Source organism: Microsporum canis, genomic scaffold (assembly GCF_000151145.1).
Source record: "Microsporum canis CBS 113480 supercont1.2 genomic scaffold, whole genome shotgun sequence".
Classification (NCBI taxonomy): domain Eukaryota; kingdom Fungi; phylum Ascomycota; class Eurotiomycetes; order Onygenales; family Arthrodermataceae; genus Microsporum; species Microsporum canis.
This window is the reverse complement of record NW_003299168.1, coordinates 58687-85650: the sequence shown is the minus strand read 5'-3', so window position 1 is coordinate 85650 and position 26964 is coordinate 58687. Positions and strand designations below refer to the sequence as shown.

The window sequence follows — 26964 nt, the reverse complement described above, 5'->3', positions numbered from 1 at the left end:
TTCAATCCTAGCTTCAGCCGAAGCCACTTAATGGTGGCTTCCATGCTGTTCTGCCGTCTCGGAAGGCTCCCCGAAGAATGTCATTAGGCCTGAAAGGGTAAACGCAGTCTGCTGTGGAATGACGGGTGTGGGGTGGGATCTTTTTTTTCTCTCCATTGCTTCTGCTTGTGTATACGATACACGGGGTTGTTTTTATCTCCACATGTTGCTTAAGCGGATCGTTGACAAATGCGGCTGCCTACTGGCCTCACTCTTCTCCATCATCACCTATATACATGGTACGTGAGTGTGTGTGCATATTCATTATCATCTCAATCTCGGGCGAGAGACATCAAGCAACCCTGGTTAGTGCCATGTACTATGCAGCCCGCCTAGGTACAACATTAAACGGCGCCTGTGATAAATAATATCGCGTTTGCTGGTGGCACCTCAATCCCCGCATACACCAAGTGGTCAGGTTGCGGCAAGGGAGCTAGTTGCAGTACGGGATATTGCTTCTTATGTTCGACGTGGCTGTCCTTGGGTGGGGATTAGTTGTCGCAAATTGGCTGGAAATGAATCAAAGCGCTGCTTGCAAAAGCACTGAGGTTGGGGCATGGCTAAATCGATAAGCTGACGATGAAGCTGTCAAACCATAGGCTAGATTGCAGTATAGCTCATTCGATATGCACCTAGCGCGCCTAGGTGGTACTGCTTTCGACGATGCAGGGTGCGATCAATTCTCGGTCGATGCATGGTCTATCATGTAGAATGAACGCGGCCATGACACATTTATTAATAGAAAGAGGCGCTTCTTGGAACCCCTTGATATGATGTCTACGCCGCAATCGGAGGCTTCCACATCAAAAAATATTCCGTCGATAAGCCCCTTCGCATGATGACTTCCAACACTCTAGTCGTCTCGATATTGTTGCATGCACGGTATTTAAGAACCGAACTAATGTTCTAAAAATTTTGAGATGGATGTTGAATTGTAAGGCTTAGAACAACTAGTGGTCATTGTGATTAAATCTTCAGCGCGATCCATGCTGGCGTTTAAATTCTGTTTATGGGCCCAATACAGTCAATAAAATCCTGGTGCAACAAATGTGAGCCCTAAAACGTTGGGCTTTTTGTTTCACTGGAAAGAAGAGCTGCCACCAAGCCCCTTAGCTGAAACTGGAAAAATGCCGCACTTCGGAAAGATCTGCTCACATCTGTACAAGACACATGCATACCTGTATATGCATAGGAGGATAGAAGGTCACTGCAGAAAGGTGTTGACATGATCATGATGCCCGGCTAGGGGTATCCCTAGCCAAACAAGAGCTTCTCTTCAATATTGTTTTCGATCATCTGTTGTACAATGTAAGACGGAAAATAGCCCAGCCATGGTACTGGACTCGGGGGAATCCAATGACAGTTTCCCCTGTTGAATATCAATTGACTTGTATATTATAGATGAAAATGCTTGAAAGAGGGAGGTTGCTCAAGCATAGGGTGATATTTTCGCCCCCAACAGAACGTTTTAAAACTTCATTTGCAGATTTTATTTTCTTGCATTCTGATTGTGGCGGCAAAAGAGTTGTCATCAGGCTAACCAGAAGTAAATCAACATCAATGAACATAGTAAATTGAATGCTTTGATCTTTGATATTATCCTCCCACGGTAGAGAGTAGCAGTATGGTTGAACGAAGGCCATCCCAAGCACTGGGTAGACATGAAAATGATATTATGATTCTTGGAGATGTAATTGTCCGGAATTTCCGGATGATGGATTGGTTTCCTCCCTCCTGCTCTTGTTATTGTTACTGCATTGCTGGAGAGACCGGGATTTGAGTAGAGCCTCGATATGCCCGTTATTGCCATCTCAACTGCATATGCTTAGTCAAAGGTTTCGGTCGGGCCCGATGTGCTTTTTAACCCTGGCAAGGTAGCGCCCATATGCCAAGGCAAGTTATAACTGATATTATGAGCCAAAAAAATTTGCCTTGTTCTCTGTCACAGTGCCTCCAACATTGCTCCCAACGCCCGGGAAATTTTCCTGATTGGACGGGATGTGAGACAAGGGGCCACAGGAGTGACTTTTATGGAGTACGTCTATCCTGAATAGACGCTACCAAGCGCTGTAGTGTACTCTTGCCATAGGCTGCGGGGAAGCACTTCGATGCTTTTGGCCTTAACGTTTCCAATTCTCTGGTATAGGACGGGACGCTCGAAGCTAGGTCTCACAGCATTATTCAGATCAAGGGTCATGGCCAGTGGCCATCAGATCCAGTAGCACGCATTGTATTGGAGGTTACCGACGTACTAACATAACTATGAGTAAATCGAGTTTCAAGTGTGATGAAATTGCCCTTCTAGAACTCAGCAATTAAGCCAGATGACAGGCGCCGCCAAGGTAGCTTTGGCATCAGAAAATTTCCCTTCTCCCCAGTCCATTGCATACTAGAATGAGGCAGACGCTCACTGACCGGAATATAACTAGCTGATCGACCTGTTGTCAGGCGCAGCGGTGCTGGTAGGCAGCGATCCTGTTGCATACTTGCTGTAGCATGCCGTGTAGTAATATCCTTATCCGGCGCCCTTCAACCATACAAAGTGTTATACTGATTGATGGATATAGGGGCAAAGTAAATACTAAAATCCGATCCATATAAGTACCCATGTCGACCATTAGGTGTGACATATGCAGGTATAGATAGAGGTGGTACAGTTCTGGCCCGCGGAGATATTTAGGCCAGTTGTAGTCCACTTCGTAACTTGTTTAATAATGATATGCATCTTCCACAGCTTTGTACCCGCATGAAAATATATCCTCCTGTACCTGCTTTGCACTGTAGACACTATGGGTATTCTCATTTTCGGAAAGACAACCCGACGGTTTGGGACAGCCAGGCGCAGGTGGCTTGGGCATGATAAGGGAATTAGAGCTGTCAAATTTTTTTTTCTCCTGTCCCAGCAATGTGCGTTTGTTTGTCTTCAAACCGTCCCTGCCGCAGATTTCAGATTGAATGGGCCGCAGTGCTGGGAATAAGAGATCTGCTTTTGCCGCTCTAATACAGTGCAGGATACCTAGTTAAAGAAGGACAAGCTTTCTTACCTCTAACCAGGGCCTGGTGTATATGTACGGTTTCTGTTGGATATGATCTGCCTGTCTCATGTAGGTGGTTTCCCCAAGGAAACTGTTAAAATGCGTCTCCGCACACGCGATGGATAACTTGCGCCCCTGTCGAACTCATTGAGGGCTGGTCTTGTTCCGGATATTATCTAGTCAATTTTCGGTCGTTATATCAAAACCAACTAAGGGATGTAGATGATCTCATCCGTTGCCTTCCATATTCCACAAGATGATGGACCACGGAACAAGATCTCAAGCCAGTAGAAAGTGGTACTATTTCCGATTCACAAGGTAATAGACCTGCAATGTCTACCCTCCTATCGGATCCTTGATGTCTAAGCAGTAACACCAGCCGCGACGGATGGGGTGAGAGCTGGGTAAGAAACAGGCAGCCTACCCAGCTAACTAATTAGTTAATCGGAGGTCAGCTGCGTTATCTTGTATTCCCCCGTGAGAATCTGGCCATTAGGCAAACAGCTATTATGGTCTTTTAGCCCTGTTAGAAACGTTTTGCTGGGCGTGTAAGGTATTCTAAACAGGACGCGAACGTCCCATAACTAACGGAAACCCCCAGCCAACCTGACAGGCCAGGGCGAGAGAACTCGACAATATGATCTTGCGATTCGGTCAAACCAGACGCCCAAGCCAACGCGAACGCTGTTTTGCGACTCCGTGGCTGATGATAAACGAGATCAGAATGTAGAATGGTGGTTTTTTCAGGAGTAAAGAGAAAAAAAACCATCTTTGTAAGCAACGAAGTCAACCTCAACGTCAAACATCCAACGCTCATGGAACAAGACTTGGTATAGAAGACTTCAACGGCCGGACAGATAGCTAGCGAGGGCAAGACAGTGTTTACCCGTGGCTCTCGAGCTCGTGAGGTGGTACAAAATGGACGAACAATCCCTGGTTGCACGAAGGATTTTTGCAGTTTGGTCGACAGCATGGTGAGCATGAAGCAGGGAACAGGCATCTAAGACTTTTGGACGGGCATCTCTGCGGTACCGCCGGCTTCTCCCATGACAGGTGGACGTACTATGTACGTCTATCGGAGGGCCGAGGACAGCGTACAGCTTCTGCTGTATGACAATTTGTCCTCGTTGTATTCCGGAACGTGGTCCTCGTGTGCCTTGTTACAGACTGTCGTCTAGAGTATTCTACTCTCTCGGAACGACATTACTTCGAATACCTTGTGTATTTAGAGACCGCCTAGGTCTCATAGCACTGTTATATATACCCTTTACACAAGAAGACTGCGACTCTAACAGCAAGAATCATAGGGCCGAAGTGCCTCACAGATATTTTGCTTTTGGTTGGAAATAAACTACGTGGTATGTGGCATCCAGGCGAATAAGATGCTTCTCTGTCAACTGCTCTCTAGGATTTCTCCGTCCTACCTCAGCAGAGTGGAATGACGCTATGTGCTCGCCTCCATGGATATTATGCTGCTTCTGCGGTCACAAACGGGAATGCAGCTGCTACCTTTATTATTACCATATTATGCTGATGAAACATGCCTCAAACTATTGATCAAATGAGCCGAAATATTTTCATTCCTTTTGTATGCCTATTTCGAACACCTGCTTGACATAACGTCCCCATATTGCATGGTTAGACCAAAAATCTGGGTTCTCTCCATAGAGGCCTCGATATACGTCACTAAAAGCAAGCCTGTCGCCACATCCCCCATGTCAAGTTACGAAAGCTGAGTTCTACCCAAAGTACCCCGTACAGGCTCGTTTCCAGAGCGAAAGACGGCAAGGTTAGCAGAATGCGCGCTTAAGATTGATCTGAGAATGTGGTGAAAGCTCCGCCTTGCGTGTACAATATGTCACATATTGCTGGCTCCGTTACCCACGAATAACCAACCTCCCCCTCCCCCCCTTTTTTTGTCGCTACCTGTGTTTCTCTGTGACGGAGTATGGAGGGAGGTGTATTAGTTTTTTCGATTATCCCGCGACCGAGTCGCGACCGTTGTACGTCCAAATGATTTACCACTTCGATAACCGTGTAATTCAGCTTCTACGATATATTTGACCCGATATCACTCATCGCCCTACCTCGCTTACTTCTTTTCTTTTCTCCCCTCCTTTTCTCGCTCAGTACGAACCCTTGAGCCCACCGAAATAGCTCGCCTTTACGCCTTTTCTCGTGGCTTCGTTTCTTTCTTTCTTTTTTCTTCTGCTGTCATGAGAGCTTGGTGTGCACTTGACAGGATGGTTCGATAATTGGGCGGCGATCTGGCTCGGGTTGGACCGGTCCAATCTGGCTTCTTCACCGGCCCAACTGATTATGAAATATGTTGGAATATCAACGAGTCTAGATTGAACACGTCTTAGGACGAGGGGTGACTTGTTTTCTTCGTTGGATACCTGATCTAACTAATGATGTAATGACATAATGTAATAGTGGCTATGAAGCCGTTTGTTTAGTCGCTGAAGCGACGAGGCATTTCTTAGGACCGAGCCGTGCGGTTTTATTTGAGGCTGATAGAATATCGACAATGCTCTTGTTCCCACGACTGGTTTATTCCTTATCTTAATGCCTCCTGGCGCTATGAAGTAAAAATATTTCCTACCCGGAATGGTTCTGTCGCTGGGTTGGCGCATATGAGGCTTTTTCTTATCGAATCCTTCCAAGCCAAACAAATCGACAACGCAATTTGTTGAAATGTGAAGTAATACTATCTCCATTTATTTTAAGCATATGCCATCACGGGGTAGTGAGTTTCTTTTCGCCGGTATTAAACTATCAATCGATAGGCCAAGGTGGATGAAATGGAGGTTTATTTATGACCTTGTCAGGGGTTGACCACTTTTGACAGCAGCAAAAGTTGGCTGTTAACTAGTTTTTACAAGAAAAGTTTATGAATCTCACTTACCCCTTATTATTGTACAGGCCAGAACATGAGGGATACTAATAAATCTATAGCCTGGAACAAGTCCACATTACCTTTAAAATCATAGGCTGCAAGACATTGATATGAAATTTGTATGCATTGAAAAAACTCGTATTTATATATTTATGCTAGTGATACAAAAAAAATATGACATGCGTTAATTACCCATCATATACCAGGATCAACTCCAGAGACAAAATCTTTTAGAAAGGGGGAAACTGCTACAAAGACAGATAGCAGTACGAAGTGTAGAAGTATGAGACCAGTGAATTATGTAGCCGTGCCGTTGAACGTGCGCCAGACAATAGTAATAATACAAAAGGACAAAAGTGTATATGGTTGGAAGGCCCGAGGAGGGTTTGTGTGTTGGAAGATGCCCTCGTATTAACTGGACGTTTCCAAGACTTCTTGAAAAAAAAAAGTATGATGATGATGCTCTATCAACCGGTTTTGCTGGGGGAGTATTGACCGTGAGCTTCTGGCTGCCTTTGTTCAAATGAATTCGGATGCGTGGATAAAGGCGAGGAGAAATTTATTGTTCCGAACGAATGCTGTTGTGGCATCCCGTTATGCGCCTGCACTGGCTCTGGAGCCATAGTTTTCATTGGTGCAGGTATAGGGGCATCTTCTGATGCCCTACCCATCAGCTTCGGGCTCGGCTGGAGTCTCTGTATTGGAGGGACGACAGACTGAACTCCGACTTCGCTGAAGGAGGCGGGGCGAGCGGGAGAGTGTTTCGTAGGGCTGAGGCCCGACATGGGTATTCCAGGTGAGTAGCAGTTTGGCGGAGGTGTGTGACCGAACGAGGTCTGGGGGTTGGTCACAGAAGAGAAAGAGCTAGATGGGGACTGGTTTGATGGATGGTGATGGTGATGTTGCTGCTGGTGCTGATAATGGGCTTGAAAATTCTGTTGTTGTGGCTGCTGCTGCTGCTGTTGAAGCGGATATGGCGAGTAGCTTGTGTGATTTCGCCGGTATGGGGTCCCTGGGTATATGCCATTTGTGCCGGGTGAAGATGCAGCGGTGGTAGGGGCGGGAATAGGGGCGGGCGGGAAGCCAGCCAGTGGACCGACATCTCCATTACCTTGTGTTGGAGACATGGAAGGCCGGTTCTGCACCGGAGATGGGAAATTGCCGGGTATAGAACCTGATGACGTGGGACGTTGGCTGCTGAAGGAAGATACCATGTTTCTAGGAATTGACGCCTGGGGTAAAGGCTGAACAGGAGCAGGTTGGCGCGGATAAGGAACACCAGTGATTGGTTGAGGTGCTGGATGATATGTCGACTGCGGAGGAACACTGTTTTGTGCGAATATCGGATGGGATGCAACGGGAGGGTTCGAAGTGAAGAGACGCGGTTCCATTGGGGCAGGGCGAAATTGCTGCGTTGGAGAAACATTGTGGTTGCTGGCAGGCGGATTCTTGATATCAACGGAAGTGTTGTCAGGCTTGGGCTCTTGCTTCGAAGGGGGTGATGCTGAAGAAGCGATGCGGAATTTCAGCGGTGGAATCTTGGGTCTTTTTGCTTCTTCGATGCGTCGTTTGCAGTCTGAACATATGAAGTGGAAATCATCCTTCTCCGCATCCGCCTGGGAGATACCAAGGCACTTGCTATGCTGCCAGACATTGCACTTGTCACATGCAACGCTATGAGATCCGTCATCCTGAGGGTGTATATATTAGTATATTCTCTGTAAAGCAAAAGGGGGGTGAGAGGAGCGCATACCAGATTCTCCCCGTGGACACCGCAACCAGAACAGTCAAATGTCCAGTCTTCGGTCTCAAGCTTTTCCAGTCCCTTCTGTCGCTTTTCCAGCTCAGCATTGAAGGTCCTATGAGATATCCTCGCTTCCCCGTCCTCAGCCAGTTTAGCTTTTTCAGTCAGACGGACAAGCTCTTCCTCCTGCTGCTTTCTCTTCTCCTCACGATCCTTGAGACGCTGCTCGCGCGTCATCAAGCGGTATTGACGCTCCTTCTCGACTTTTTCCGCTTTCTCCTTCGCCTTTTGCTCTGCAATTCGCTCAGCTTCTTGTCGTTTGGCCTCTTCAGCTGCCTGTGCTTCCTGACGTATTCTGTCTTGTTTGCTCGCAATTCTGCTAGATCTCTTTGCCGTGGCTAATTTTTCTAGGGCTATCAACTCCTTTTCTCTGCGGAGTGCTTTCTTCTGCTGTGATTCTTCTATTTTCTCAATGACGGGTAGGACGTCTTCCATAAGACGGTCACGCAGAGCCTGTTCATTGAGGTCTTTTGACTTCTTTAACGAGTCAATAAATGTGTTGTAGTCGTCCAGTGTGACAGCGACACACTCCCACTCATAGTCTCGGGAACTACTTGGGGCAGACGCTTCCCCGTCTGCCTCATTCCCCTGGCCATCAGTTTCGTCCTGGGGCTCAGCAACCTTTCTCCGTTTGGATGCGCGGACTCCTGCTCTGCTTTTCCTACTGTTCACTTTCCGTTTTGCGGGCTGGTCCGGTGGAATCTGAGGTTCTATACGGCGATATAGGCGGTTGTCGTCGAGGACGTAGTATTGGTGCTCATCACGGTCGTATCCGATTTCATTAATTCTCTACCTCAGCACATCGTTAGTTATCCCATTGAAATGCTATCAAATCACGGACATGCTAGCGTACCCATTGTATCTGATCTGTCTCTTTCACTTCTCCCATCCGCTCTCGAAACCTGTCTGGATTCCATAGGGTCCATGCGGACAACTGCTGTAGCACACGAATTCTCTGGAATATATCCAGTTGGTGGAACTTCAACGGCGTCTCTCCGTCTCCAAACGGGTTGCGGAGAGGCGCTTTCGCGAGGTACTGCCGCCGTGTATACTCTTCAAAGTTGTCATAGCTAGAGATAGAGATTACTGATTAGAAACAGTTACGAGCAGTGAGGCAGGGGGTCGTACTTGAGGCCGCGGTGTGAAGAGACGAATTTAAGAAGATTGAGGCCGATATTAAGTAGCCTCTCTGAGTGTCCGGGTTTAAGACACTCGGCCTCGAGATCCTATTGAAGCACGGTTGATTAACATACTGAACTTATAGACTCTATTCGTACCTCACTCGCGCAAGGAAGAGAGGGGAGAAAGAACGGTTTACGCTATAATACAGAGCTACGCGAGATATAAGATATACATACCTCTATATCAATATCATCATCGAGCTTCATCGGCTTGCCAAAGGTATATATGTACTGCATCAAGTTCGGGAACTCCCACATGTTCCGCAGCTGGTGAAGGAGGCCATTTTCCTTGGGCTCCGGCGCGCTTTGAGTCTCCGTCTCCTCCCTGGCACGCTTACGCGACACCATCTTGGGTCTCTCTATCGGCGGGTGTGTCGGGCCTCACTCTGCGAGTCGCGATGGGGAGAATGCGGTGCGATACGATAGGGGAGCCTGGGCTTCGTTCTTAGTAGTTATGTAACTACTTAGCGCTGAGAAACGAGCAAACGGCGAAAGTCACAGAACAGGTTTTTTTTTTCCCCTTTGTTTCTCAAAACAGGAAAGTCGTGCCTAAAGATATAACAGAAGAAACCTTTGGACGAATATGGAGAGTAATAGAAGGCATTCAAACTTCGAGTCGAATCCGTCAAGGGGGGAGAAAAAAAAGGCCGCGAACATCGCGAGCGTCTACAAAAACCAACCAAGAGAAAAAAAAGCCGATCTCGATTTGCGGCGAAAAGAAAAGAAGCGCGTTGGGCACGTGATATTTATGATGACATAATAGATACTCTTATATTTGACAAGAAGATGATGAAGAGAAGGACGAGGGAGAAGATAGGAGGGATGCAGAAGTATTTCTTGTAGTCAGCGTAAGGAGACCAAGTAGTGGAAGTACTCCTGCATGCATGAGAAAAATCTAGTACAGTGATGGTAGTGACAGACAATATCCAGTGCGAGACGATGCAAGTACAGACAACAGAAGGATATAAATAATACAAGTAAACCCGACTTTTCGCTTGAATCTGGGGATGATAATGATAGTGACGAGGTGAAGGGTCTGCAGATAGGAACATTAGACAGCAGTGGATGAAATCAAGTACGAAGGGTAATGCTCTTCTAATCCATGGTATCGTGATAGTGAGAAAAAAAAGGGGGCCTCATATGAAAACAGCAGCACAGAAAAGAAGAAAGAAACGAAGCCATATCCCGACCTCCCTCGCCCCGGTGACTAGAGAAACACAATAAGTGTGAACACGAAAAAGCAGAGGTAAGCAAGAAGATGCAAATATGCCCGTTGGACGATCGCCGCACACCAGAGTTTCCCACCCCTTCGCCCTTCCTCAACACGCGCGCGCCAGAAAGACCAGAAGAGAAAAAAAGATACAAATGCGTAAGAACTGCTTGGGGGAGGCATGGGAGGATATCCAGATATATGGCAAGAAATGGTTGGGATGAAGTGGTATGTAGGTAAGCAGGGAAGGGGGGAGTGAAAGAAGGGCATATAAAAACATGAGACAAAAAGTCTGGAAGGTATGTATGGTAGACGCTGAAGTGAAAACAAAACCCCGGTTTAAAATGATAGTACCTACTAATATTTTCTCTTTCTCTTCCTTTTCCCTTTTCCTTTTTTTCCCTCCCATTTATTCTGAGACTCGAATCATGACATGATTAGGTGTTTTAGACGAGGACGCTGTTTCGTTTTATATCTCACATTATTAAGGAATTTTTATATTTCTCGTGTGCCACGGCTTATCACATTCCGGGACCGGCATTGGTGCCGTCAACGACGTTATCAGACAGGTTGATGAGAAGCTGTGCAAGACATCGTTTAGTGGCAGCGTCATCACGGAGAACAGACGAGAAGGTCGCGTCACGGAGCGGTTCTGGCAGGCATTGACGAAGAGCCTCGCGAGCACGGTTGTTGTCACTGAGTCTAAAATTAAAGCATATATAAGCGATGTCTAGGCTGAGGGTTTTTTGACACAAGACCTACCGTAAGAAGCAGCGGACAACGTGCTTTAGTAGCCGAACGGTTTGTTGTTCGACAAGCTGGGTGACCATATTACTTAGAACTGTGCCGACGGCATAGAATCGTTCGTACGTGGCGCAGATATAGGCTAGACCTATATCGTCAAGAAGTATCTTTTGGACAATGAATATCGCCACGGTCTTGCTGAGCTCTGAGCCAGTTTCCATTATTCGAAGACATAGCGGGATAATTTCGGTGGTGAGGAGGAAGTTGATGACATCGGACGAGTCGTTCTTGACCAGTGCACCGATGACACCGAGAGAAGTGAGGCGGAGGTATTCGAATGGCCGAGACTTTGAGGTGGTATTTAGGAATGGATAGAGGAAGAGTGGAATGTGTGCTGGAATTCCATAATTAGTCCTGTGATTGTTGTTGTTGTTTATGAGAGGAGAGCATACCATTTAGGAAGAGAGTTCTGGTCTCGTTGTGGGAGGCCACACACTGAAGCAGGGCCAGAGCATTGCACACTCGGTTAGAAGCAGCGGCAGTAAGTTGTGAAGGGTTCAACAGCGGGTAGACGGAGATAATCTCCTGTAGAAGGGATGTCATGACACCTTGGAGATATAATAAGCATACCGGATCAAATGGTATACGTCAAAGGGGAAAGAGGGAAAAGAGGTTTACCAAATGAATGCCAGATGATGAGAGCTAGTTCCGGAACCTGTTCTCGCTTCTTACTCAGCTCCATGAGCGCTGACTCCCGCCGGTTGGGATCCAGCAGCTCAGCAACCCAGACGAGAACTTTCCTGTTCTCCTCACTGACACCGCTGTCCAAGTTTCCCGTGACTCCGTTACCGTTCTCCTGGCCACCGGGAGCCTGCGAGTTGTTGTTGGCATTAGCATTCATGCCGATACGGCTATAGTGCTGCTGCTGTTGATGTTGGGCAGCTGCGGCTGCGGCCGCGGCTTGTGCCTGTGCCTGTGCCTGAGCATGCTGCTGGGCTGCGAGAGACGGGTGCTGCTGCGACTGCTGCGACTGAAATTGAGATTGGTGCTGTTGCTGTTGCTGCTGGTGTTGCTGGTGTTGCTGTTGCTGGTGATGCTGTTGGTGCTGCTGGGCCCAGGAGGACTCGGCTTGGGGATATTGGTGCTGGTGCGAAAAGACGTGCGGAGCTTGACTCTGTAGCATGGCGAGAGACGAAGAGCAAGGACTCACTCTGGGGAAGTTCCCCCAAGCGAATCTCCTAGAACAGGGCTTCAGATAGGGGAGAAGCTGAGCGCAGAGAAGGGAAGAGTGCCAGGCGTTTGTGAAGAAGAGCAAAAACGTACTTTGAAGAGGGAGAAAGCCGAAGTTGAAGTGTTGAAGTTGAAAAGGCGAGTGGGGATCAGCTTGCTGACTAAGGCGTTTATTCGTTTATCGTTTTAGAACTCTTGTACAGACATTAAGCAGAGAGAAGAGAAAAGCACATGTACATCATTCAAACGTTGAACAACCCATTAAGACCTCCATCCTATATTCGTCTTTTTGTGCAGCAGAGCGAGGGATGTCGCCCTTTATGTACCATAATACCCATTGTTAAGATAAAACCAGCCCATATCCACAGGAAAACCCAGAATTGCACCCATAAATAATCATATAAAAGGACATTGACATCGAGATCGCGTGAAAACATCAGAATTGTGGAGAGAGAAAACAGAAAGAACAAGAAGAGAGAGAAGGTATGTGCAAAGTATGATCAAGACCGCTGTGTCCGTTGGCCAGAGGAGGAGGAGCTGCTGCTACTGCTCGACGAGTATGTATAGGATGACCCGGTGTAGTAGGTTGTCGACTTGTCGTCCTTTCGTCGACGCAGACCGAGACAGAGGGCGATTGCACCGATAACAACGCCCAGACTGGCCAGCCCGAGGAAGCCGGTCTTCTTTTTCTTGTTCTTCTCTGAGCTGACCCTGGAGCCGCCGCCGAACCAGCCGTGATGAGAGGAATACGATGACGATCCGGTGTAAGCGGAGTGCCTGCTTGGTTTGCGGCCGCCTATTCCAAACATGGCCCGTACACGGTCCACGCAGCTTCCCACGCAGCAGCAGATGCATATGAGCATGAGTATCAGGGCGCCAGCGATAGACCCAATGACGATACCGGCAATCGCTCCACCGCTTAGGCCACCGCTGCCCTTGGTGATGCCGATGACGCTGCTGCCATCGGTACCGACGGCTGGAATGAATGGGATGGTGGTGGTGGCCGGAATCGTGGTGACGGTCACCCCCTGGGTGCTGGTAGGTCGTGTGGGAGGAGTGGGAGCTGGGTTGGTGGTGGGAAAAGGTGAACCGCCGGCTTGGACGCATACCAGGTTCTCGTTGCATGACTGTGCAGCCGTGCAGCAGGTGCTGCCGCATTCCGTCTCTCCAATTTCGACCTTACATTGTGGCTGGCCTGTCGGCTGAGAGATGGGCCTGCTGCCGGTCGACGTGACTGTGACGAAGTCGGTTCGGACGTATGTCGTAGTGAAGTATTCCCATTGACCTCCTCCAGAGCCAGCGGGAATACACACTGCTTGGTTGTTCGAGTTGGTGCTGCATGTTTCGCTGGCTGAGCAGCAGGCCTGTCCATAGTAACCGCATGGGGTACAGTCCCGTGCTGTCAGCGAGTTGGTGGGTTGAGGAGTAGAAAAGGGCGAGGCCGCAACGAGCTGTAGCTGTAAGAAGAGAGCGAGAACGGGCACCGATGCCCTGTGTAGGTTCTTTGCCAACATCGCCGGCGTTGGTTACTTTTTTGTTTCTTCTTCTGCAGGTCGATAAGCCCTTGGAGCGGGGAGAGCTTGGGGTAAACAAGTCACTCTATAGATAGGCCGGGTTGCCAACTCCGGAGAAAGGAGAGCAATTGCTAGTACGATAGATGTGGGATATGAATGAATGAACACAAAGATAAGAAGAGAAAGAAAAAGAAGCATTCAAGCTGGAGATAGAGAAGAAGAAGACTCGAGAGACTTGCTGGTCCATCTTTGTACGCTCAAGCGACGTTTTTACCAGCCATCGTTTTCTTTCTTGTTTTCCCTCCCAGCCACACGCCCAACCACCCGATTTATTACTTACATCTTTGTATTGTTAGATGACTTCCCGTACCAAACCGTGGAGCCTTTATTCTATATTTATTTTAAGCTAGGGGAGTATGTTTGTAAGACGGATACTGGTTAGGACGAAGAGGAAGGCCGCTGTCTCGCTACAGGATGGTTGGTTGATATTTCTACCCAGCAGCGACATCGACATCGCATATCCAGCTGTGTTTTGGACGCAGACACATCGACTGTTCTTCTTCTTCTTCTTCTTCCCGCTAGGCGTTTATTTACTCTTGAATATTCATCTAGTCTGCTGTTTCATCCATCCGGTCTGATGTGGTTCACCACTCGACAACCGCAGTTTCTTGACTATAACAGCAACCATAATAAGCCAGAAACCGTAGCTATGATTGAATATACCAAGCCTTTCTGGATAAATTTTGATGTTGGGTTTCTTTCACTTTCGTATACAGTAGACTTAGACATGACATTCAGCTATGGGAGAGTGTCAGAATCTGCCTCTCGGCCAAAAAGGCGAGCCCCCGCGCCAATTGGCGGCGGAGAGACTGGTTATATTTGACGGAAAGTAAACAGTTTCATGAGCACTTGTCAGCATGGTTACCAGGATGCGTGGGTGGGCAGCCACGTCGTTTGACGTCGCTTTTGGCCGTTACTCCTCACTCAACTTGACATCAGCCTGACGTCCCAGGGTTACCGACCTTTTCTAAAGGGACCAAGGGAACCTATGCCAACGGTATATCAGACCAAAAACATGGAGTCACCCGCATCTGCTGCTTTCGCAAAGCTGGTCCCGGTCAACGCTGCTGCAAAGCTAACGTTTCATGCCATGTATGAGTCTTCCTTGGATGAAAATGTTCCTCAGCCAGAGATACCAGGCCTTTATATACAACCTCAACAGCAATATGACAAGGGTGTGCTCCTGAGGCGGCTGCAAGAGAAGAAAGGCCTTACAGATTCCGATAGTGAGAGTCTAACGGACCCAGACACGGATACCGAAAATACAGTAAAAGAACAGGGGATGATATTGACTGGGTGGTTCTTCTTCAGTCTTGATCCCGGCCCCAATGATCCAACTATTAGGTAGACTATAGGAATGAGAGGCCGAAAAAATATTCGCATTGATTTTCTAATTCCCGAAATCCCAGCTTCTTCTGGCGTTCGGAGATATCAAGTACGATTCAACTTGCACCAGAGAACCGGCTACCTTTTTATCTCAAAAACTTCTAGCGCCCTTTCGGCTGAGGTGACTGTTAATGGAAAAGCCGTGCGTAGCGGCGAGCAGTCTTCTCTCAACCAAACCTCTATGAATATCCGTATTAACCGACTGGAGTTTGAATTCCAGTACACCGATATAGCATATACGGGCAAGTACTACGGAGACCGGAAAGGGTATATGACAAAGAACCTAAGTAGCGTTATCCTCCCCAATGCGGAGTTAACACCTACCCCAGCAGGACCTTTCGTTGCTTCGGTGAATGGACGATTTCAAATTTCCTTGGAAAAGGGGCATATGGAAGAGTCTCGTCTGCAACAAACAGTAAAGGCGAAGTGGTTGCGATTAAGGTTGTAGAGCGTGATGAAAGAAAAGCCGAGCAAATTGACCATGAGATAAGGGTTCTCAAAAGTCTTCAGGAATTATCTGAAATAAATGAGGGCGATAAGAATCGAATAGTGCGGCTAAAAGATACAGTATATTCGAGTGGGAATGCGTCCTCTCGCCCTACCACCGTTGAAGAGGTCGCTCTTATCCTTGAGCCCACCGTTTCTGCGACCTTATCTGACCTAATTAACCCTATTTCTGGGAAAAGGCAAGTGGTTATGTGTTTCCTATACGGAACTTTTTCATCAAATAAACATAGTGACCCCTGCATTCTGTTTAGTTAATATGTGATCGGTACCTAGATCGGAAGGTATATAGTCACTGACGAAAACTGTTAGGTTGAATTTCGATTGGCCATGTATTGCAAACCTGTTCTATGACGCTTTGATAGGCTTAAACTTCCTGCATTCGAACAATTGGGTCCATGGAGACATCAAACCTGGCAATATCCGTATTCTGGATGGCAACACTCCTCGTGTAGTTCTCCTTGATTTTGGGGGCGCTGTTCATTTGACACCAGAGAGACAGCTACCTGCGACACCGGGGCGGGGCGGAACGGTAAACTACCTTGCCCCTGAACGCGAGCTCCAGAATCATGATCATTCAATTGACGTATGGTCAATGGGCATTATCGGGTTTGAACTTCTCTATGGCTATCGCCCATGGAAAATAGCTGTTAATCCATGGCGGCCTACCTTCCACGATGGTTACCGCCAATCTGTGGAGCAGATGGAAAAACACAATAATACGGAGTGTGAGTCATCTATTAGTAGAGGCTCTGTTCTAGAAGCTAATAATTTCTAGTCAATGAACTTTTGTTGGAAATGCTGCGGCATCCCTGGGCAGATAGAAATAATGGGAGGCGTATCACGACTCGAGATGCACTTAAACACGCTTGCTGGCAGGGCCGGGAGGAAGATGAGCCACTAGTGAAGAAGAAGAGGTTATAGCTAGTAGATATTTCCTCCCTCTCAATACAGGTGATGTTAAAAATTAGTATAATAGAAGCCCAATCCTTAGCTGTATATAAATAGATGCGAATGTGAAGTTTAATATTGCGGCTCTAACCTTAAAACTAATTACATAATAATTTATTAGTTAAGAGAAAGCCAATGATGTAATTAGAGTGAGAGTTGTTTGCCTTTCATTCACCTTTTGTACTCGAAAAAAAGAAATCGTTTCAAACTGGCGTCCAAACGAGTCAACTGAAAGGCCTTTTCCCTGACAAACAGATGACTAGCTCTAATGATGATGGCCAGTCTAACGGTAACTTCGAAGGCTATGTCTTCAAGTCCTGTCTTGATGCTGCCGTAGTTGTCGATGAGAAGTTTTATGGTGTATGTTATATCGCCTATATTTCTTCAATATCCAAGCTAACGTCCAGTAACCACAAGCCTCTTCCAGATGTTGTATCAATGCAAGGCCGCTTCCTTAGACCTAGGCCTGAAACACCCACATTCGATCCGGAATACTACCCAGACTTTGCTCGTAAGCTCGCATTCTTACTCGACGGTGTGCCCTTTCGTCAAAAGGTGCGGCGTCGCAAGTACGGGGAAGAGATAGTAGAGGAGTGGATAGAAGGTCACACACCAATAGAGATAAGGGAGAAATGGATATCTGAGCAGGAGAAGAAGATGAAGCAGCATGACGCTATTCTTGAGAACCCTACACCTCCCACACCTGAAGATGAACGGCGAGCCAAGGAAGAACGTATGGCCGCTGAGAGGGATAAAGCACGTCTAGTTTGGGAAAAATACAAGGCTATAAAGAAGCAGAAGAAACGGAAAGCAGCTGAGCTCTCATCTTCATCTACGCAGACACTACCAAACCCCAGAAAACGACAGATGCCTTCATGACCATTGGCTGCCAATGAGACCAACACTTTTGTCTAAAGTCTGTTGGAGGGCTCCATGTTTCTGATATGCTCCTCATTTTACCTTCGCCGCTCACCCAATAAAGATAGGGGAGCGATATGACAGCAACTTATTGTGGCTGTTTGTAGGTAACGTATGCTCAAGCTACAGCACGGCAGTGACTTTAACTCATGCTAACGCCAACATTTCCATAAAGGATGCAAGGACCTTGAAGCTGTAGTAGCCAAAATAAGACGATGCCTGAGGGTGTCTACCTTGATGGTATCTAATATTCTATTAACGATCATCGCTTCATGATATCGAAGAAGTAGAGAGAATATGGGACATTCAAATTAATGCATAAATCATTTAGACACAAGAGAGTATATGTTATATATGTACTGCTTCGAAGAGAAAAAACAATCGTCCAAAGTAGAGCATTCGTTTTCATCCATTTTGCGCCCAGGTACGTCAAGTAGCCATAACAAAAAAAAAAAAAAAAAAAAACCAGACGTAGTTCATGAGAGACAGGAGATCAAACAATCATTCCGGCAATGGCTATCGATAAACCTGCGAGGATCTCATATAATGCCGAGTGCTGGTGTGGAGGTGAGCTATTGGGAACGCCTCCTCCGTTCGCAAAGGCAGTGCAGTATCCTTCCTGAAGACCAAAGCAGGCCTGCAGCAAGAGGCTAGAGCATATGGCCTGTCCGTCGCCGGTGGGAACAGCACCTTGTATCGTCGTTCCCGCACCGTTTCCACCGTTGATGGTGACCCCGTGTGCTCCGCCGAGCGAGGAGGTACAGGCAGAGTACTGCGACTGGCAGCCAGAGTAGGAGCGTACACACTCTGCCGAGTCATGGAAGGTTGTGGGGATGTAGACGAACGGGTATGGCGCTCCGGGGACGGTTGAGCCCGTGGGTGTAGGGGCGGCCGTGGTGCCTGGTTGGGGGAACATGAAGCCAGAGGAGGTAGTCTGCGTTGGCGCTGGCCCTGGTCCTGTCTGCGGTGGTGCGGTGGTAGTGCTACTCATCAGGATGCCGGTGCAGGCTGCTCCTAGCGGACAGCATGCTATATGGCTTGCGGCGTCACGGGAGCAGACTGCCTTGGGCTGGCAGCACGCTTCCGGACTGCCTAGGAAGGCACAGGAGTTGTAGCCGGCCGGGCAGAGGTTCTGTCGTTTGACTAGCTGCGCCAGTCTTGGGGAGAAGCCGAAGCTGAAGAGGGAGCCAGAGCCATAGTTGCTGTTGACGTCGTTGCGGGCTGCTGGCGCATGGAAGGGCGAAGTGTCTGTCGCGATGGCCGGGAGTACGAAGAGCAGCAGGGTCGTCTTCATCATGTTGATTAATTCATGAGGTTCTCTTCATTCCTTTGTTAGCTTCCCCTTCCTATTTATGGCCTTGGAGATGATGTATATTCGCCTACCATGTAAACAAGTTTCTGTTTATATCAAGATATCAACCAGTGGGCTGACCATGCAAAAGACTGGAGACTGAAGAATAGTATTAGAGACAGTAAGACCGGCTAGCTTCGTCTGGCATCTCTAAGATCTTCTTCTTCTTCTTCCTCTTCTCCATCTTCATCTTCATCCTGGCTTCTGGCTTATCCTTGTTGTCGTCGCTGGCCTGGCAACGCGCGCCAAGTCATCGTCTTACTAACAGAAACTGGCGACGGCGAGGTTGGTTCTTCTCGCTCTCAAAATACATCCTTTGATACCGTAGAAATAAAATAACAGACTCTGATATTGCTTGTTTCTGAATATTAATCTCTCATTAAGTCGATTATGCATTCGATGTGCTGTAATTGAACCTGCAAACACGGCTTGAATATTGATATAAACCATGCATAATAACTGAAAACAATCGGGATATCTTATCCTCAACTTTTATATAATTCATTCTATACAAATAAATATCCATATTGAATAAAATATTATATACTGTGGCGGATGTTTCGGCCTGACTTTTTCTTCGTGGTAAAAATCCAACTTTTTTCTTTCCTAAGCAAACTCGAACATCTCGAAAGCTTCAAGTCGAGACTGCCAACGGCAGTGATATACGAGAAAGATATAGACTAAGAGTTGGCCTGATATTTAGTATGCCTTGAGCCATGATATATACGACCTGACCATGGGCCTCAGTTGATCTGTATTGTCTTGCTTGCCCTCTTCTCAACCGTCATGCCCGCAAGAGCATCTCGATAAGCCACAAGCTCCAACTTCTCTTCCCTCTCCTCCATATACCATCTACTCCCTCCCTCTCTCTCAGAGAGTATATAAGAATGTCTAATGGATCCAGATCAGATGCCCTGAAGAGTAAAACCGGTAAGCTAGGCGATTCCTATCAATTACAGCCCAAAATCCACCAACTGACGCAGATAATTGACCAGCCACCAAACCGGTCTTCCATTTCGCCGCCGGGCTCTTCTCAGGTCTGACTTCCTCCATCCTCCTGCAGCCGGCAGACCTCCTGAAGACCCGGATCCAGCAGTCAGGCCAGTCTGCCTCTCTTATATCCACCGTCCGCGCCATACTTGCTTCGCCCAATCCCATACGCAACCTATGGCGAGGAACGCTCCCGTCAGCCCTCAGGACCGGGTTCGGGTCTGCCCTGTACTTTAGCTCCCTCAACACCCTGCGGCAGTCCGTGGCTATCGTCAAGCTGCACTCAACGGGGGACAGTGGCAGCACCGGCACGACTTCTTCGCCGCGGACATCTGCCCTGCCTAAACTATCTCACTCGGCAAACCTGCTTACCGGAGCTGTGGCGCGAGTCTCTGCTGGATTCGTCATGATGCCTGTCACCGTGCTGAAGGTGCGGTATGAGTCTGATTACTACTCGTACAGGAGTCTATGGGGTGCTGGCAGAGACATCGTTAGAACAGAGGGTGTTAGGGGTCTGTTTTCTGGATTTGGAGCAACGGCCATTCGTGATGCACCGTATGCGGGTCTCTACGTCGTGTTTTACGAGCAATCGAAGAGATCTCTGTCTGCACTGCTACATCCGGCTGCACCGCTTTTATCATCCCAGGGTGAAAAGGAAGGGCAGGGTTCGTCAGCGTCTTCACCATCAATTCCTTCGGCAGCGTACGTTCACTTCATTTCTGGAGCGCTTGCTGCTGGGTTAGCCACCACCATCACGAACCCGTTCGATGTCCTCAAGACCCGTGTACAGCTGATGCCCTCCAAGTACCGCAACATGTGGTATGCGGCAAAGCTTGTCTTGCGTGGTGAAGGCGTACGGGGTCTATTCGGAGGGCTGAGCTTGCGTATTGGGCGGAAGGCTATCAGCTCTGCGTTGGCCTGGACCATCTACGAGGACCTGATATTGCGCGCCGAGACCTCGCGTTGGGCGCAGCAGGAGAAGGGCTTGCTGACTTGATAACCAACCCTGTTTTATCTCCCTCTTCTTCCTCTACTCATCTGTATTATTACCTATTACCTTTTCCCCCCCTATATTATCACTGAATGTGGTTGGACCTCAGGTGTACGGCGTGTTGAGTTATTGTTTTCTCAGTGGCTTTGGACGGGGTGTATATATATTACTGGAGGGCTGGATAAAGCAACGAAAATGTATTTGATAAAATCAGCTTGAAAAAATTTGCATAACTTCATCAGTTTTCCTGATGCCCTCTTCTTGGTCCATCAACATGGGCTTTATGGTGAAAGTCATAAGATATAAAGAAAAACAACAGATAAAAAGAATCGAAAAGACAACAAACACACATGAAAGAAATGTGACAGATTCAAAAGAAACACCCATATAAAGCAAGAAGGCAACTCATATCACATATCTATCCGCCTACCAAAACAAGCCTCTTCTATCAGTCTTCTTCCTAACCAGGTACAAACCATCTTTCTTCTTATCGTTGACTTTCATCTCAACCATGGAGGGGCCGCTGTGTGAAGGAGGAGCAGTGAGCACACGCTGTTCACGTAGTTTTCGCGTATGCTCAAAGAGCCTGTCTTGCTCTTCTTGACAGAGAGTGTGGTAGATAAGCATGTAGTCGGCATCGTTCTAGGAGCCGATGTTAGTTAAGAGTCCCAGTGTAGACAAGTATCGGCATAAGCGGAGATATATATAAAAAATAATAACTTACGGGATCATATTCCCATGTCAATTGGAATGCGTCGAGGGTTCGAGCCTCAAGGTAGCGGCGATGTACCTAGATAACACAAGAGTTAATATATTAAGTATTCCAACGGCAAAAAGTGTATAAAGAAAGAATAAAACCAAACACACCTTGACAAATGCTTCTTCATCATCCTCAGGTCTAGATTTGCTATGGTGGACATGTTTTTCAACCTGTACAATCTCCATCTCCTTGGGGGCTTTGCCCTGCATTATAGCAGCAATCTTGTCTTCTGAGAAACCAACAGTACCGAGCAACTGGTTAACCTTGTCATTGAACTCCTTTTTGGCCCTTTCAGCCTCTTCACGTTGTTTCAACTCCCTCTCTGCCTCCTTCTTCTTGTATTCCTCGACAGCACTGTCTTTTAGTTTCTTCTCCTTCTGTAGTCGCTCCATTTCATCCCTCTCTCTCTGGGCGATTTCGGCTTCCACCTTTTCACGGATTTTCCTCTCGCGCTCCTTTTCTTCTCGCTCCGTTTCCAGAGCTTTCATTCGCTCAATGAGGAGAGCGTCTTCGAGCTTTCGTCGGGCAATCTCGTCATTTTCCATCTTCTTGAGTCTCTCGAATTGTATCTCCTTCTCGATTTCTCGTCGGGTCAAGGGGGGGTCCTCATTTTCAGGTCGTTTCTCAGACCGTCCCATCTCCTGCATCTCCTTGTATTCCTGCATTTTCCTCCATCGTCTTAGACTCCTGATTTCTTCCTCCTTAGCAATGCGGATTTCCCGCTCCAATTCGGTCTCCTCACGAGGCCGAGGTTGAGGTTGTGGTTGAGGTTGTGGTTGAGGTTGTGGCTGTGGCTGTGGCTGTGACTGCGCTGGGGGGTTTTGGCTATTCCTGCCCGCCTCGATCCGCTCACGTTCGTCACGGCGTATGCGGTCTTCACGGCGGAGCCGTTCATCATCGCGACGTATGCGATCTTCTTCTTTTCTCATTTCCTCTAGTTCCCGCTCCCGCTGCCTAATTCTCTCTAGCCGGATCTCAGCTTCAATTTCAGATCGTCGGGATGGCTCTTCACGACCCAGTCGGCGTATAGCCCTACGCTCGCGAACGATGTCATCTTCTAGGTCACTCAATTCTTCAGCTAGTGCAGAACGTCGGCGAGAGACAGATCTAGCCCGACCGAGAGGAACCTGAGGAGGTGTGAGTTTGGTGTTTCCTTGCAACCCTTGATCGTTTGTGATATCTATATAGACCTGGGTATCACCGCCGCGGCGTCGATGGGCTTCGGATGCCGAACGAGGCCGTTGTTTTTCCTTGATGATAACATTATCACGAGGCCTTCTGTGGATGCGGTGATAAAACTCCTCTTCAGAGTCAGTATCGGAGACTTCTGCGTAGACGTGCTTATGATGCATGGTTTTCCTCTACAACAGACTCTTTTGTCGTATGGGATCTGACCGAATATGGGAACACCTGTTTGAATTCGTAGTTGTATTATCTGCTTAATCGGTGATAAGAACGTTGCCTTGTCGTAGACGAAAATATGTATCGTGCTAGAAGAGATGGTATTCAAGGTACAGAAATAGCACCGAGCAGACGCTGGAAAGATGTGTCGCTGGTAACGGCCGTCAAAGTGGAACGGCCTGGGCTCAAATAATGAGTAGAGAGATCCGTAAATTCTCTAACTAGCCGGAAGACGGTGTTGGTTGGACTCCTGATGGTCGACAGAAGGATAGAAAGACGGAGGGTAAGTCGCCCAAGTGCCGTTGATGCAGCAATAAATAATAAATACTCCCAGCCCGGAAAGGTGGGCTCAAGAGCCGCAAGCGAGAATGAGGGGCTATTCTGATAGGGCAGCAACCAGGTAGTTATCATCGAACCCTCTCTTGTCCCTTGTATACGGCGCAGGGCTTCGAGTTTCAGAAAGTTGAGCGTTCTGGAGGCTGGGGCCTCAGCGATCTCCACGTCGTCTTTTCGATACTGCCGACATATGCAGTGCTGGGTTTCCCTCCTGGCGGCAAGTGGGATCTGGTTTCGTCATGTGTCTGCATGAGGCCTTGTCACCGTCATGTATATGTACGCCTGCCCAGTAATACATAATATAACTAGGCCTGGTGGCGTGGGCGGCTAGCGAAACATCGCGGCCCCGTCACGGGAGAAAGGGAAGCCCAAGTATGGGGCACGAAGCAATGTCAGCCACCCAGCCACCCAGCCACCCAAGCGTTGGGCATTCATGTCAAGAAGAGGTCGGAAGACCGTAGGCGATTATACCTTGAACGCAACGTTGTTGTTTTCGTTACTGGTCGAATCTTCTGCCAACCCATCCCCTTGCTAGTGTCAGTGGGAGAGGTTTGCTGCATTCAAGTATGCAGGGGCATACTCCTTCGTAAACGGAGTCTTTAAGAGTCAATCAACTACGGGTTGGTTCCGTTAACCGCCAAAAAATCTCATCTATCAATTGTGTTGACCACTGCATCGTATCGACTATATAGAATGGAGACAAATATTCTGTATATGGGGTACCTTGCAGGCCTAAAGCAGCTTTGCGGTTTGTGGTTTGAGGTTTCACCGTACGCTGACAGAACAGCTCATTATAGTATTTGTCTTCCTCATAACATGTTAGATTCACATTCGAGAGCGAATACCAAGCAGCGTTTATGGCATCCCCTTGACGTTTCGTTGATCTTTCATCTGCATGTAGAGTCGTGGGGCCCCAATGCGCTCATTATGATAGTTATGCGTGCGAAAGTTCATCCCATTTTCAGGGGCCAGACCTGTCATGACGATAACCATGTAAGTTAGTGTGCATGCCCGATTTTATGCTCTGCCGCCACTCCGTAGCATTTGTTCTATATGTTCGCGGCTATTTTTGTGTGTCGTCTCAAGATAGTGTAGCCTCTTTTCGAGATTTGCAATATCCGTCTTTAATTCTTTCGTTTCCTTTGAGAGCCGTGTGTTCACTTTATCAATCGGTGTAGCAACGAACCTGTACGAAAAAAAAAAAAAGAAGCAAAGCAGTTAGCTTACAGCTGTGTCAAAGGAATGGCTCGTTTTAGTGGGAAATCTCCATAGATGTACGCACATTTTGCCTACGCCTTCATATACGTTTGTGCCTTTGGGGACTTGACCGATCTCCCCAGAAGTAAGCTCCAACAGGCGCATCTCTCGTTGTTTCGTTGTAATCTGAGTCCTGACGACATTGATTTGTTGCTGGGCGGCCACCGCCTGTGATTCTATCTCCTGAACAAGCTGTATCATGGCAAACAGCCAGACTGTCAGCTTCTTTGCCTCCCCGCCTCGAATCAAGAACGCGGCGGAACCTTTCTCTTCTCACCTTATGGAGAGCTTCGTTTGGAATTGACATAATTGCGATGGCTAATGTACTTGAATTTAAGACCGTAACTTGAACTTGAGTTACAGATAACCTGATGCTGCAGTAGTCGGCTTTGTTACTCGCGTCGTAGTCCCGCATCCCTTCAAGGGAGCTTCTGTTTTTGGCCTGAACGAAGCTGCTGATTATGTAATTACTAATGGGTCACGTGGTACTATGGCCTCTCGATTTTGTTTTAACCTTTCGTGTTTCTATCAACTTTTCACGTTGGTATGATCAAATTATGGGTCATCTTGAGATTACTTTCGATGTTTCTAACACGAATATATTGAAAATGGCTGTTTACTCTGCTCGGAGAATTTTGTGCTACAGCCCCCGGAAACTCAGCCGACTGCAATCAAGCTAATTGCCTAAGCTATATTTCAGATATAAACCAGATCTTCTGGAAACTTCAATATAGCTTCACAGGCACATGGATAGGATTTGCAAAATGAGAGGGGATAAGTTTCGATCCGAGAGGCTGTCTATCCGCTTACATCCCTTACTGATTTCATCCCTCGTTTTCCTTACTACCGCCGGTCTCTATGGACTTTCTCTTGAACTCGTTCTAAAGAAGAGGCACAGTCATATGCGGTGACATTTCCGGGTACAAAAACGAAGTCAAGTTCATGTTCAAATTTCTCCGGACCTGCGAGCAACTAGACCTAAGAGCGGCAACTATGGCATTTGACAGCTCATGGTATAACTGAACTAGAGAGAGAACTGGATCTTGACAGCGGGTATTGAAGCAGCTTGATCGTCTCTGAGCTCTAGAACCAGACCTGAATCCATTTGAAGGTGGTTTTTCTGCTATTTCACCATGAGAAAGCCATTTGAATACATGTTCAATCTACTTCCTGCCTGTCGTGGTATCCAACTTGATTTTTATGATAATATCGGATCCGCTTTTCTTCCTAGCGTCTACTAGTGCTAGTAAACGAGCCTTGGTTAGCGGGGAGACTATTTTCACCACCTTTTTTGTAGAGCCATTCGTCCCCGTTTGCGAGCGATGAGGGATACGTAAACGAAGGAGTTTTGTTATTAAACTTCAGTGATTGGTTATCATATTTAAATGTGCGTCGAGGCAGTGCTACCAAACACGGCCGTGAAAGCTACTATGTATGTTGCCCCAGTTTCCCCATACATTTGGTGAAAATAACAACTTAGCTACTATCCAACTAATCGACACGGAAATTGTCGTAAGAAGACATGGATGGTAGTACAGTTTTTTATTATATGACAGTCTCGGGCAGTATGCAATGCCTCCATTGTCCGAGATAATCCTTCCTATATTTCCCATTGCTATTTATTGCTGAATTTATCAAATGGATAGCTAGGATCCGGTGGAACTTGCGGCCGAGATAAGTGTAGCTCTGGAGTTACAACATGGCCCTCCTGCTCTATTTTACTACCATCCATTACTTCTTAATTCACTGCTAATGCCCAAGCCAGTCAATCAATAGAGCAAGTCTCATTCATTCATGATACCCTTCTTCTCATACTCATAAGATTCCTTCCGCTGATCTTCACAGTGCTTCCTTCAGCTATGAGTTGGCCTTATGTTAACTTGAAAAGATACAAGGCTACCTTCGAGCACTGTGGTACCGTATTAGATGATGGATGTTGAAATACATATGTATAACTCGTTCAGCCTAGTCCAATAGGATAGTGCCCTCCATGAGGCTGTATATCTCCCCCAATTATTGATGATGCGTATGGACGTGCTTGAAGGAAGAAAGCGTTAAAGCCAACGGCGGATTCCACTTGGCAGGTCTTCGTCAACACAGGTCATGTTTTGATAGGTAGGTGGAAGTCCCTAGAACTCACCCAACCTCTACTACACATGGAATATGGGAACGACTCAGACGTCGGTACGACATTCCTACAATATACCGTTTCCTGGAAGGATTCCAACTATGTACTTTTAACAAACAATCCGCGGCTCTGTGGGATGGAAAAAAACATAAAAGGCCATATATCCCCCCGATGATAAAAAGAAAAATCAAAACACAACAAAGGAATCAAATACACCCAGCACTATACAATAATAACTCCCAAACGACCTATCCTTTTGTTTGCTTAATTGTCAA

The 26964-nt window shown here is 47.3% G+C and overlaps 10 protein-coding genes across 10 annotated transcripts; 4 read left to right on the top strand and 6 right to left on the bottom strand.

Annotated features, from left to right (window-relative positions):
• Positions 1 to 3330: 3330 nt before the first annotated feature.
• MCYG_01456 (uncharacterized protein) lies at positions 3331 to 4078 on the top strand (the record flags this gene model as incomplete). The annotated part of the gene is made up of 4 exons (XM_002848476.1): positions 3331 to 3392; positions 3530 to 3622; positions 3805 to 3847; positions 3911 to 4078. The coding sequence occupies 4 exons, from the start codon at positions 3331 to 3333 to the stop codon at positions 4076 to 4078; spliced, it is 366 nt and encodes a 121-aa protein (XP_002848522.1).
• Positions 4079 to 6440: 2362 nt separating this feature from the next.
• Positions 6441 to 9306, bottom strand: MCYG_01455 (conserved hypothetical protein; the record flags this gene model as incomplete). The annotated part of the gene is made up of 5 exons (XM_002848475.1): positions 6441 to 7664; positions 7727 to 8566; positions 8631 to 8847; positions 8906 to 9003; positions 9136 to 9306. 5 exons carry the CDS (start codon positions 9304 to 9306, stop codon positions 6441 to 6443), a joined length of 2550 nt encoding a protein of 849 aa, XP_002848521.1.
• A 1383-nt stretch (positions 9307 to 10689) lies between these two features.
• On the bottom strand, positions 10690 to 12095 carry MCYG_01454 (cell differentiation protein rcd1; the record flags this gene model as incomplete). Its single annotated transcript, XM_002848474.1, has 4 exons — positions 10690 to 10870; positions 10931 to 11306; positions 11365 to 11520; positions 11591 to 12095. 4 exons carry the CDS (start codon positions 12093 to 12095, stop codon positions 10690 to 10692), a joined length of 1218 nt encoding a protein of 405 aa, XP_002848520.1.
• A 547-nt stretch (positions 12096 to 12642) lies between these two features.
• MCYG_01453 (conserved hypothetical protein) lies at positions 12643 to 13656 on the bottom strand (the record flags this gene model as incomplete). Its single annotated transcript, XM_002848473.1, has 1 exon — positions 12643 to 13656. The coding sequence occupies one exon, from the start codon at positions 13654 to 13656 to the stop codon at positions 12643 to 12645; it is 1014 nt and encodes a 337-aa protein (XP_002848519.1).
• Positions 13657 to 14731: 1075 nt separating this feature from the next.
• Positions 14732 to 16530, top strand: MCYG_01452 (conserved hypothetical protein; the record flags this gene model as incomplete). The annotated part of the gene is made up of 5 exons (XM_002848472.1): positions 14732 to 14983; positions 15065 to 15369; positions 15435 to 15854; positions 15919 to 16334; positions 16385 to 16530. The coding sequence occupies 5 exons, from the start codon at positions 14732 to 14734 to the stop codon at positions 16528 to 16530; spliced, it is 1539 nt and encodes a 512-aa protein (XP_002848518.1).
• Positions 16531 to 16812: 282 nt separating this feature from the next.
• Positions 16813 to 17436, top strand: MCYG_01451 (uncharacterized protein; the record flags this gene model as incomplete). Its single annotated transcript, XM_002848471.1, has 2 exons — positions 16813 to 16917; positions 16975 to 17436. The coding sequence occupies 2 exons, from the start codon at positions 16813 to 16815 to the stop codon at positions 17434 to 17436; spliced, it is 567 nt and encodes a 188-aa protein (XP_002848517.1).
• A 532-nt stretch (positions 17437 to 17968) lies between these two features.
• MCYG_01450 (conserved hypothetical protein) lies at positions 17969 to 18772 on the bottom strand (the record flags this gene model as incomplete). The annotated part of the gene is made up of 2 exons (XM_002848470.1): positions 17969 to 18253; positions 18278 to 18772. The coding sequence occupies 2 exons, from the start codon at positions 18770 to 18772 to the stop codon at positions 17969 to 17971; spliced, it is 780 nt and encodes a 259-aa protein (XP_002848516.1).
• A 941-nt stretch (positions 18773 to 19713) lies between these two features.
• MCYG_01449 (solute carrier family 25 member 38) lies at positions 19714 to 20813 on the top strand (the record flags this gene model as incomplete). Its single annotated transcript, XM_002848469.1, has 2 exons — positions 19714 to 19756; positions 19822 to 20813. 2 exons carry the CDS (start codon positions 19714 to 19716, stop codon positions 20811 to 20813), a joined length of 1035 nt encoding a protein of 344 aa, XP_002848515.1.
• Positions 20814 to 21205: 392 nt separating this feature from the next.
• MCYG_01448 (conserved hypothetical protein) lies at positions 21206 to 22919 on the bottom strand (the record flags this gene model as incomplete). Its single annotated transcript, XM_002848468.1, has 3 exons — positions 21206 to 21449; positions 21532 to 21597; positions 21675 to 22919. 3 exons carry the CDS (start codon positions 22917 to 22919, stop codon positions 21234 to 21236), a joined length of 1527 nt encoding a protein of 508 aa, XP_002848514.1.
• A 1603-nt stretch (positions 22920 to 24522) lies between these two features.
• MCYG_01447 (conserved hypothetical protein) lies at positions 24523 to 24976 on the bottom strand (the record flags this gene model as incomplete). The annotated part of the gene is made up of 2 exons (XM_002848467.1): positions 24523 to 24753; positions 24839 to 24976. The coding sequence occupies 2 exons, from the start codon at positions 24974 to 24976 to the stop codon at positions 24523 to 24525; spliced, it is 369 nt and encodes a 122-aa protein (XP_002848513.1).
• Positions 24977 to 26964: the final 1988 nt, after the last annotated feature.